Raw genomic sequence first — 12,322 nt, forward strand, 5'->3', positions numbered from 1 at the left:
TCTTCTCCTCTTTTTTCTGCTTCTTCCCCATCCCCCAAGTGTCTCCTGTTCCTTTTGTATTTTTCAAACCCCTACTCAGATTCAACTGAAAGAAATCTCTCACCCCTAAGTTGCATCTCCCAGACCCCGCTAATATAAAGGCAAGTTGGATGGAGGTGTCTCAGGCCCACTGAAGGCTGGCAGATGGCTGGCCGGCTCCATGTGACTGAGCATGTGCTGTTTTACTGCAGGGCCTCTGATGGTGATCGTGGAGTACTGCAAGTATGGAAATCTATCCAACTACCTCAAGAGTAAACGGGCCTTGTTCTTTCTCAACAAGGTAAGGAACTGAGGGTTGGAGGTTTGTAAAGACAGCAGTGAGTTTCTATTTAGGCTGTAGCAGCATAAAGCAAGGGAAACCTATATTTTTCCACTGCCAACTCAAAACGAATGTCGCTAGCTATCGCCCGGCTCTACGAGGGCTGAGTCACTCACCGCTGCCGTCGGTAACCTTTAACACACCCCGAAAGGAGTTCAGGGAGGAGATTAGGAATGGGACACTCTGCTCTGGGAAAACTGGCGGGACAGGCCTTCAGATATATTTAGGTATTTTCATGAAAATTTTTTTTTATGAACCTGGATTCCTGCATCTTCCCATACTTAGAAAAGCCCTAAAACCATTAACTAAGATATCTGTTTCCTGTGACTGTGATGCATAAGATGTGTGTCTGGTTGTACTTACCCTCTTTGCCGAAATCTCAGACATACTGACCTCCCCCTACCTCATCAACACAGTTTCTGAGAGGCTGTCTCCCGGGCTATTGTCCTCAGAAAGACACTGAATAAACTTGACTCAGCTTTTACACTGTGCTTTTTTTTCCTTTTCAGTCAACACTATTAATGACAGCTTAAAACACAATCTCTGCTTTTTCCTTTTAAAAAATTCTTTTCTTTCCATGCTAATATATCATACTCTTTTTGTGTACAGCACAGAGAATATTTGATCCTACTGTATGCAGTGACAATTATGGATTAAAATTTACTAGCCATCCACCTGAATACCTATCAAGTCATCTTGATAAATTTATCTTTATATATATATATACACACACGCACACTCTTAGACGTGCACAAATCAGTCACTCGTTTCTTAAAAGATGATTGCAAGTATAATTGTTTCCATTTATTAAAGACTCAATCAACAGACCAGTGATGGGGTCAGAGAAATCATTGCCTTCCCTTCCAATTACCCTTTCTCCCTCTCCCCCAACACCCTCCCCACCCATGTCACCCCTATACACACACTGAACCAGCCTTATCCACTAAAATAAGGCTGTGCAATTAAAGGAACACATGGGTCCAAGTCCTAAGGCAAACAAAGTTTAAAAGAAATTACTGAATGGAGGAGAAGGACTTTAATAAAGCTTTGCCAGTGTGACCTACCTCACCAATGTTGTGCCCTTCTCTGGACTAGGGAAGCTCTGGAGACAGTGATTTGACGTGATTAACCTATAATCAGCAGTGTAGGTGGTAAGTCCATGTAGTGTGGTGGTTAAGCATTCAGACTTCGGAATCAGATTTCCTGGGTTTAAATCCTGTCTGTACTACTCATGAAATCTGGGACCTTGGGCAAGTTACTCCATCTCCCTAAGTTTCAGTTTCCTCATTTATTAAATGCAGGTAAGAATAGAACCCACCTCATGGAATTGTTGAGTCAGATTCCATTAATCACTCAATAAATGTGAACTATCGTCATCATTATTGCCCCACTGAGATAGAAAATTTGGGTCAGTCCAGCTAAATGCCACTCATCTCTATGAGCTGTATGACGGATAAAGTATATGGCGTCCAAGAACGATGCCCATCTCTGTCATGCGGGCAAGATTCTTCACACAAATAAGAACCACTAGACAGCTGGCCCATTCTCTCAGCTCTCAGACTTTGATCCAGCCGGAGACACAGGTGACCCACCATACTGGCAACACAGATGCAAGAACGTATTTTCCCCAATTTTAAACCATGGCCGCTAATAATTAGAATCTGAAGCAGAAAGGGACCTCTGTGATCAGCTCATTCGCACTCACATTATAGAAAAGTCAAGTGATTGGCTTAAGAATGCACACTTAGCAAGAGGTGAAGTCAGGGAGAAAGAACCCAGCTCTCTTGATTCCCCTTCAATGCTTTTTCCATGCACTACACTGGATAAGGAGAAGAAAAAACCTAAGAAAAACTGGAAAGTGGTGCCCTGAGCTGAGAGCAGTACAAATTCTCTCCAGTCCTGAAATCCTGGGCTGGCTTCACGAAGAACTAAGCCAGCAGGATACCCCAGGGACCTGGGCAGGATGGAACGTTTGGGTTCGTGCGTCCTTTGTTTTGAAGAGCTTGCTTCCTTCTCTGGCTATATTTAATGATTCGCCTCCCTGTTGATGGAGCTTAGTGTTTTCGTGGAAAACACATGGCTGTATTTCATACTTGGAACCTCAAGTAATATAAAGAGAAGGTGAAGGAAAAACCGAAAGGCTAAGTAGAAACGGGATATTTCATTTTCCACATAAACTCACTAGGATCTTTGAATATTATTTGTAATAAATTCACTGTATTCTGTCAGAGTCCTGAAAGTTTAGTAAATCAACCTTTATTTACCAGAGACAGTTACCAATAAGCAAAGCTCGGTATACCATTGCTTGGGGGTCGGGAAGGGGGTGGGGGAGTGTGAGTTATGGTCCTTGGAGTCACACCCCAGGCTGTGAATTTTGCAAGGAGGAGGAAGAAGGCTGCCCAGGGAACGCTGAGTGGGCCCGGGAGCCCTTTTCACCCCATCACCTCTGCCAGCACTTTTCCCTGCTGCCTTCTGTCCTGGGAAGGGTCTTTTGGAAAATAAAATTTCCGTGCCCAACTGAGCAGAATCAAATCTAACTGCCTCAGGGAGATACAATAACCGAGAGTTACACTCTCTATCTGTTCTCAGGTGGGTTACCTGGGTGGCGGCGGGTGTTCACTCTGAGGCCTCCCTTCCCTTCTGCAGCCCAGGAAGGTCTCTGCAGGGACAGGAGCCTGGGACCCTCCACACTTTGAGGGTTTATGGGGCAGAAGCACCCTTCTCGGTCTCTGCTTGCTCCCACTGCGCCCTCTGGTGGACGGATCACCCCGCTCTGTGACACTTCAGAGAAAAGCCAGGGTCAGGTGCAAGCCTGCTTAACCTTAGCACTGCCACACCACACAGGTAGACCAAGGGACACCACTGAACCCCAGTCCCTCTCAGCACCTGTTTGGTGCTGCCTCCTAGTGGACCTAGGTACATGTCGAGTCATGAAGCCCCTGGGAGTGCTGTTTCTGTGTCACAGCTATTAGATGAAGTACCAAAGGTGATTCAGGTCTTCTCTGGTTCCATCCAGAATCAACAGCTCCTTCCCTGGACATACAGATTTAAAAAAAAAAAAAAAAAAGATGATCGAGCTTTTCAGACGAGGAAAAAGAAATCCAGAAAAGGAAGGTGGTTTGCCCAAGATAACATGGTTAATGAAAGGGCCCAGGTACACGCCAGGGTTTGGGCGCCCAGTTCAGGATGAAAGGCCTTTTCTACCCTTGTTAGGATCAAACTGTACCTCTGTTTTGAATGGAGGGGAGAAAAAGAAACGAAACCAGAGAAATTGACAACTGCAGCCTTCCCTGATGACTCCTCATCAGGGTTACAAAGTGAAGCCCCAGCACCAGTGAGGCTCCTGTTCCAGCGCTCCAGATCACCTTTCACAGACGGCACACCATTCGGAAAAGTTCTCAAGTGCATAGACTAGGGCTGGCCAAACCTAGGTTCAAGCTCTGCCATTTACTATCTGCATGTGACTTTGATTACTTGATTTCTCTGAACCTATTTTCATGTATAAGCAAGAACAACTTCATAACATTGTTGGAAAGATTAAATGAGAAAATGCCCCTAAGATGCTTAGGATACTGGCTCACACACAGCAGGCTCTCAGTAAGCACCAGCTGCTGTGAATACTCCCTTATCCTACCTGCGATGCTGCCTAGAAGCCCCGTCAAGAGCAGGACAGACCCACAGCCCCAGAGCAGCCAGCCACCTGGCCACTGTGGGGCCCCTGCTACTAATTTACTGTCTATGTTGTCGGGTGACATTCTCCCAACTCCAGTGATCGCCAGCCTGAGGGACTGGTTTCCCCATTGCTGTTCTGTCCCCTTCATCTGTGTCTTTCTTGGTCTACTCAAAGGATGCAGCATTACACATGGAGCCTAAGAAAGAAAAAATGGAGCCGGACCTGGAGCAAGACAAGAAACAAAGACTAGACAGTGTCACCAGCAGCGAGAGCTTCGCAAGCTCCGGGTTCCAGGAAGATAAAAGTCTGAGTGATGTTGAGGAAGAGGAGGGTAGGTATTAATTCCTTCCTGTCCTACAGTCTGAGATATTTTTACAACATACTGTGCATCTCTGAAATTTTTTTCTTATTTATCACCTTAATAAACATCCGTGGGAGACTCGAAGGGTAATGTCCTGAGGAGATAAGATGTGGATTTAGATTATTTACAAAGTTACTAATTCTGACAAGGAACTGTACAACTGTCTCCCCTTGGGCCTTTTTGTCTTAACGAATCACCCCCCCACCCCCATGCCTGGATAAAATGGGCTAGAGGCCTGGAAAAATCTCTGATACTCATGTTGAAACTCAAATGCTCCTGAAAATGAACTCTGGTCTACTTGTTGGTTTGTTTTATGTTTTGCTAACATTGTTCCAATAACCTGGGATTTGGTGGACTAGCGTGAGCCATTACAAACAGTTACGGTTTTTAATGCTTTCCAGATCCTGACGATTTCTACAAGCAGCCCATCACGATGGAAGATCTGATTTCTTACAGTTTTCAAGTGGCCAGAGGCATGGAGTTTTTGTCTTCTAGAAAGGTCAGCCTCACTCTCCACTGTTTATTTCTCAGCCAGGCCTGGACTTGTGGGTATTCACACAAACATACATCTTTGCTATAAATACACTTTTCCTCATACTCACTTACATTTATGTCCTTAGAATGTAGAGTGACCATCACCACACATGCCTTGGTTTGTCCTGATGTGAGTGGAGAGTTTTGAGAACAATGAGTCTTGGGGACCAGCGTGTAGCACTTAATTCCAGGAGAAAAGCTCGCTGGGTTTCAGCAGAGAGAAACCTGACATCCGTGCTCCGTCCGCACGGTCATTTGGCTGTTTTCAAAACTGGCCAGAATCTCAGAGTACCCGACTTCGCAGAAGCGTGTCTATTACTACATTCATGCGGGGTCCTCCCAGGAAACGCAGCTGCATCGTGATCTGGTCTCAGCAGCTCAGAATAAAAGGCTGTGGGAAGTTGTGCTCCCTGGGAGAACCTGGCTGCCCACTTTGTTTACTAGGACGCTGTCCTGCGAAACAGTAGCAAAGGGGAGTCAGGGCATTTCCTGACTTTGGGGCCTCGAAGGGTCTGTGTTTGACAAGAAGTGCTTCAGGTCTGTGGTGACTGCACGACCATCGGGAGCTGCTCCCTTCATGGAAAGGAAGCAGGTGAAATGGATCCTAGAATTAAGAAGAACAGCACCGAGAAGACACAGGAAACCAGTCGATGAGATTAAGGAAATGCACTGATTATGCAACTGCTTTCTTACAGTGCATTCATCGGGACCTGGCCGCAAGAAATATTCTTTTATCTGAGAACAATGTGGTGAAGATTTGCGATTTTGGCCTTGCCCGGGATATTTATAAGAACCCCGATTATGTGAGGAAAGGCGATGTAAGTCAGTTTGATGTTTATTTGCCTTCTTTATGCCCTGTCATTTCTAAACCACAGACCGAAGCCCTTGGTAAATATTTACACTTCCTTGGCAGAGGGCCCTGAAAACCATCATGTGCTTTCTGTGAAGACAAGCAGTCCAGATGGGCTGTGTACAGAGAGCTCCTGCTTGGGGCTCAGAGAGGCCACTGTCTCCTCGCCCTGCTCTTCCCCTGGTCCTGGCTTGGTTCCGTCCTCTGGGCACCTGTGCGCTGTTCAGGGGGCCCTGGTGAGACCGTGTCATCCCCTCCTTTGACCTCTGTGGGAGTTTCCTGTGCTGCTGGAAAGAACAGCCTGGACTCGTCCCCTCAAATAAACCTGGGTGATGGATTCAGCAGGTGTGCCTCTCAGGAAAGGGTGGGGAGGGCATCAATGTGATCTCGCAAGGAAGGAAGCGGCGCCCCTCCCCGTCTGCCTGCCCTGCTCAGCGTCTCTGCTGGCTCCCCTGGCCTCTCCTCCCCGCCTGCTTCTGGACAGAGTGTTATTTTCAGTTTTGTGGGTGACCTCTGTGTCCCCTCTCTTCTCTGGCCTTTACCCTGAAGGCCTGAGTCTGTCTCTGGGCTCTGAAGACCTCTCTACAGTCGTGGTTCTCAAACTCGAGCGAGCACACAGATCACCTGGAGAGCTAATTAAACGGGGTCAGTCCGTCAGGGGTGGGACCTGAGAATATGCCTTTCTAGCAGCTTTCCAGGGGCCTCAGCCCCAGCTGGCCCCAGGACCCTGCTTTGAGAACCGCTGCTCCACAGCCTCTTTTCACAAAAGGGAGATGACACGCACGAGCTCGCCCTGCAGCCCGAATTTGCAAAGGTGGCACCACCTGGGTGTCGGTCTGTCCTCCCTTTCTGTCCACCTGCATCTCTTTCAGCCTCCCCCCGGGCCTCTGCATCACCGCATACTTCCTGTCAGTTCCCATCCATCTGAAGCAGCAAGGCCTAACGCCTGGGATTCCTGCTTGAAGACCAGCCGTATGGTGTCCCAAATATTATCTGTCACCTTCCTCTTTCCAGCACCTTTGCCTACTCCCTACCCCCGTTCAATGGCTTTTAGAAGCCATCTTTTTACAGTGGAATGCCTCTCAGAGCCCCCCTTTTTGAGAACAATTCCTGGAAACCATCGATTTTCAGGACAGCTACTAATTCAGATCGCTCTTCACTCGGTCTCCCTGCGGAGCACAGGCTTTTTAGGGGAGAAGGATGTCTTACAACCACTGAGTGAGGATGTACTGACAGCTGACGAAACGCTCCTTGCCGTCACCGAAGTTGGTGCCGCACACGGCCCTCTTGCTGCAGTGTCACAGTGCGTGTGACGAGTTTTCTCCATGTCAGGAAGCCACAGCTGCTCTGGGAAATGGCTTATGGGCCGAACGCCGTCTGGGCGGTGGCCGCACGGGTGCTTGGGCTGAATGTGCTCTGTCTGCATGTCCTTCTGCTCAAGGCCCCCTTGCCCTTTTCTAGACTCGACTTCCTCTGAAGTGGATGGCTCCTGAATCCATCTTTGACAAAATCTACAGCACCAAGAGTGACGTGTGGTCTTACGGAGTACTGCTGTGGGAAATCTTCTCCTTAGGTAAACCTGGGGAGGGAAGAGATCGAATAGCCCAGCACGGAGCAGCGCCGCCTCTGCCCAGTGTCCCTTGGGTAGATCAGCATCAAAAAGAACTGCAAGCCCACACAGGCTCTCAGATGAGGAGTGGTGCACACACGTGCCCCTGGGCCAAAAAGATGTTCCTACAAATGTGAACAAGGCTGAACCAGGACAAAATCTCAACTCAGATGTACCTTCAGCCCATCTGGCTATTCCTTCCCGTCCTTTGTTCCCTTCCCCTGATTCCTCAAACATCCATATCCTAATGCCTATTTCTCTTTCTTTCCTGCGTCCTCCCTCCCCTCAGAATTTCCCAGGAAGGCCCCAACAAACACAGCTCAACCAGCGCCTCTGATGTTAGCCCAGCCAGCCCTGGACATTGGCTTATGCAGGATGAACAGCAGGAACACTGGCTGTGTTTACTCTGCTTCCAACAACACCCACTCTGGGTGGCTGGAAGCCTTGTTCAGGGCCCCACACACACACGGGCGCACAGGGCCCACATCTGCTTGCAGTCACACACTGATGCTCTGAGGCCTCCCAAACATGGGGTCTAGCCAAGAGTCTTTTGGACTTTGCCAAAAATTTGCCTTTCCGAGCAAATAAAAATCACCCAGTAACATCCCTGGTTTCCTGTAATGTGTGAAAACCATTCCCCTGCTTTCGATGACAGGCACCTGTGGCTTCCAGTCTTTGAAAGCAGCTTGGCGGCCCCAGTGGCCCCGCAGTGACACAGTGCCAGCACTGCACGCCTCCCAGCTGCTTCCTTCCAGCAGCAATCACTAGAAAGTGCAAACAAGCGCTCAGATAGCCGAGGTTCGAGGTCTGGAACGGAGCAGACTGGGAGGCCTTGCTCACCCCACCCCCAGCCTCGTCCTGCAGCTCCAGGCCCCCTTCCCTCGGGCATATCACAGCAACCAGTCCCCCAGCCGTGTGCCGTTTACAAGAAAGTGAGTTAAAATCATTCTCAGTGAGGTGCGAATGAGCCACAAGTAACCTCAGAGTCCATTGACTTTTTCAAAAGAAGCTCATTAACCCAAGGAATGAGTCTCTAAATGATGGAATTCCTTTAGAGTTCCTCATAGGGAGAGGGGAGGGACCAAACCCTTCAGATGACACCCTTTCTCCAGACCAGACAGGAGTAGCCGTGGGAATGTTGGCATCAGGCACCCGGCACCAAGCAATCCAGCGTGTGCCACTAGCGAGGATGTGCTGGGTTTCCCTGTGGCCCGTCCCGTGCTCTGAGATCCAGTCCCATCACTGGGAATTTATTACTAAACCATCACTTTGAGGGGAGGAAATACACACGGTATTGGCCTCTCGGGCCCTGCAGCCTTAACGTGCCCTGTGTTTCCCCACATTGCCCTGTACAGGTGGGTCCCCGTATCCGGGCGTGCAGATGGATGAGGACTTCTGCAGCCGCCTGAAGGAAGGCATGCGGATGAGAGCCCCGGAATACGCCACTCCTGAAATGTGAGCCCTGCCTCCACCACTCCCTGCCCGGCCCCTCAGGAGAGGGGCGTTCTGTTCACCCTGGGAGGTGTCTTCAGGGATGCCCCTGAGTAGCCCTGTGGGGCCCAGCTGTGCTAGGAGTATTTTCCAAAAGTGGGCAGTACATCCTTGACCCTTCCCTACCTGTGTCTTCTCTTGACCCCTGACATGACTCTCCAAGGCCTCTAGCTGGGAACTGACGTTAGAAACGCAGCTTCTAGTGTGAATCCAGGCACAGCTGAACAGACCACCCAGGAACTGAAGGCCAGACCTGGTCCTCACTCACCAGGTGGGAGCCAGCAAGCTCAGAGCCAGGGATGGAGGGCCACACTGCCCATCCTCCACCCACACCAGAGACCTGAGTGGGCTGGTCTGGAGTGGGGGTGAGGGGATCTCCTGACAGGAGTAACCCTGCTCCACAGAAGCCCACGTGGAGAATGAGATTGTTTAGACTCATGTCAGGACACGTGTAAACTCGCTTTAGGACTTTGCTTGGCACCATCCGGAGCCGCTGCTCGCGGTGGTCCCCTGCCGCGCCGGCCTGCGACTCCAGGAGGACCACAGGCCCTGTGTGATGCCAGCCGGCCCCCTCGGACCCTGCGCAGACGCTTGCTCCTTCTCTCGGATACTTTCTTCCTAAAGCTTTGTGGATGTTTTGCACTCGGGGGCCTGGGCAGGAATGTGATGACGCTGGCGGTTTTGTGGAGCTGCTGAGAAGGACTTGGGCCTGTCTGAGGCGGCACCACATTTCCTGAACTGGCAGAGCCCCCCACCACCACTTGCACAGTGGGGGCCTGGCGGGAGCCCTGCGATGGCCTTTGGGAGGAGTCAGAGGCAATGAAGGAAGTGCGGGCTTGGCCACAGTGCAAGGCCTCTGTCTCTCCTCCATTGTCCAGAGACAAGCTAGGTCAGACCCAGGACGAGGACAGGGGACTCGGGCCGCAAAGGCAGGGCTAGGGAGCAGCCTGAGGGCAGAGGAGAGAGGAGGGGCCTGTTCCTGTCAGTCGTAGGTGGTGTCCTGGCCAGGAAAGCGCTGGAGGCAGGGCCCAGGGCCACCTCTGGGCCGCAGAGAGAGCTCCCCACTGCTCGCTTCTTTACTTGCTGGAGAGGGGCAAATGCCAGGAGGTCTGGTTTAAAATGAGGGCACTTCGCTCTTTACAGCTTTCTAAGTATTTCACATGGGCCTCATGTGAAGATCTCAGCCTGCTTCACAGGGCAGGCAGGCTTCTCATATGAATTTGATGAGTAATGAAACTAAGCCCCTGAGAAGGACCGTGACTTGTCAGCTAAGTAGAGAGGACTCCGGTTTAGAAGGCCGCCCTCGGGACTGAGCTCCCTAGATCACAGGGCTGTTAAATGAGGAATCTACCCCACATTCCTTAGAAGAAATGTTTCTTTAATATGTCCACTCATGCTTTGAATTAAGTATTTCCTTCCACTTTTCATATGATCTGAAAATCACAAGGGCAAGTTCTCAATGACTAACAGTAATAATAATCATTGCAGTCATTAATAATAACATTCAATATTTATCAGTTATTTAGTGCTTATTAAGTGTCACACTGTTTTAAACACTTTACGTATTAATTTACCCAGTTCTCATAAACAACCTCATAAAGCGGGTACTGTCATCTCCATTCACAGATGAGGAAACCTAAGTGATATGCCACTTTGCTAATAAGTTAAGCAAACCGAGCCTGGGTCCAGAGTCCACGACACCATGCTACAAACCTTCAGGCTGTGTTTCCAATTCTTATCCTGGTTCTGGTCCAAAATAACTCTACAGGTACAAAGTCACATTGGACCAAAACCTCCCCTGGACCTGATCACACCTTCACGTCTGTGTAAGGCAGCACTTGAACCCCAGCCTGTAGAGAGAAGGGTGGCTCCTCGATCTGGAGAGTTTATTCTAGAAATTATAACAAGAAAGCAGGGGCTTTGTGAAGTGTTTGTTAAGAAGTCCAGGATTCAGACCTCCAGCCATCCTCGAGCCTTTGGAAGCCCATGGAGTAATTTCCTTCCTGTTTGCTCCCACAGTGGGAGGGCCTGGGCGAGGACGAGAGCGGCACTCTGAATCGGGTTCTGTGCCCTGAACTTGGCCTAAGTTGGCAAGCGCTTGGGAGCTTGGGTGACAGCTTGGAAAGGAAGCTCTTCCCACAACCCCCGCTTGTCTCAAGAAGGGGTGTGAGGCTGGGGGCAACTGGTGCCCCCTTTCCTTACTAAACCTGTTTACTCAGTGATGTAAAACTGTTCAACGTTGAGTCACAGGTCCCTTGTCCAGAGCCTGTTTAATCAGATGTCTTTCAATAAGATGATAAGTAATGAATGTCTTGATATTTTTTTCTCTTCCTTTGGTGTTTGCTGAGATGATTTGCATTGAATTTTAGGCAGAGGAATGGAAACCAGAAATCTGAAACCAAGAATCAAAATAAAAACCAGCAGTAGTCGTAGGTGTTCCCTCTGGCTGGTTTCAGCAGAAAGGGAACTACGCACGGTCCTTGTGCTGACAGCTGCTTCTCGGCGGCCAAGTGATGCTGGCCGAGATAAGCCTGCGGCCTCGGCCGGCCCGAACACTCTTCACTCTAGGCCTCTCTTTTTTGCCTGGTTCAAGCCCTTCTCGGTTTGGCGACCTTTGAGAGAATATCTGTGTATATACTTAATGTTCTTCCATGCCTCTGAGAGTGTTTATTTCAAGAGACAAGGGAGCCTTAGACGTAGGGCTGACGCAGGCCAGCCTCCACCACAGCCCATGCACCTGCGGTGCAGGTCTCAGCCTTGCATCTGGTGACCACCTGTCTCTGCAGGATGCATCTGTGTACCTGTCGCAATAAACTAGCACGGGGGTAAACATGCCTTCCCAGGAGGGCCGCGCAGGCCCACGCAGGCTCTGTCCTGTGTGCCTCAGACCTCTGGCCGCCAGCAGGCTGGCCCAGGTTGTCTGAATGGAGCCCATGCCTGGAGCCCTGACTGTGCGGCACTGCTGGGCAGGGAGAGGTAAGGGGTCTTGGGCACTGCAGCCCGTGTCCTGTGTCCCCAGAGAGCAGGGACAACAGCCCAGGGTTAAGAGCCCCCTTCCTCACTTGCAGCCTCCTAGGTGCCTGTAAACTGTGCCCAGTGCAGTGGTGCCTGACCCTGGCCCCTGGTCACACTCAGCCAAGGGCCCTCGCAGCTCAGAGCTGGTCGACCCCCGGGAGTTGGGTAAAAGGGGTACAGAAGATGGAATACAGGGTGGGAGGGACTGGAATCAGCTTCTGCAGAGTCTTGACTGGAGGTCTGGACCTAGGTGGGAGAACTAGTGATTCAGACGTGTGATCTTTATGAGCTCTTGTCCCTTCATCAAAGACTTAGGGCATCTGCCCACTGGGTACTTTTCAGAAAGCAGCACCTCAGCTCCACCCCCCAGCCATGAGGAGAGCTTGCTTGCGCTGATGGGTGCCCGTGGTACCACCATTCCCCCGGGCACC

The 12,322-nt window shown here is 50.2% G+C and overlaps 1 protein-coding gene across 1 annotated transcript in view; it reads left to right on the top strand.

Moving 5' to 3' along the window:
• FLT1 (fms related receptor tyrosine kinase 1) overlaps positions 1-12,322 on the top strand; it is a 159,816-nt gene that overhangs the window by 136,466 nt on the left and 11,028 nt on the right. The window contains exons 20-25 of the mRNA XM_032496382.1: positions 231-319; positions 4,206-4,362; positions 4,794-4,891; positions 5,622-5,744; positions 7,238-7,349; positions 8,741-8,840. Coding sequence (XP_032352273.1) covers positions 231-319; positions 4,206-4,362; positions 4,794-4,891; positions 5,622-5,744; positions 7,238-7,349; positions 8,741-8,840 — 679 coding nt within the window. The remainder of the gene's footprint in view (positions 1-230; positions 320-4,205; positions 4,363-4,793; positions 4,892-5,621; positions 5,745-7,237; positions 7,350-8,740; positions 8,841-12,322) is intronic.

Source organism: Camelus ferus, chromosome 14, assembly GCF_009834535.1.
Source record: "Camelus ferus isolate YT-003-E chromosome 14, BCGSAC_Cfer_1.0, whole genome shotgun sequence".
In the NCBI taxonomy this organism is placed as follows: Eukaryota; Metazoa; Chordata; class Mammalia; order Artiodactyla; family Camelidae; genus Camelus; species Camelus ferus.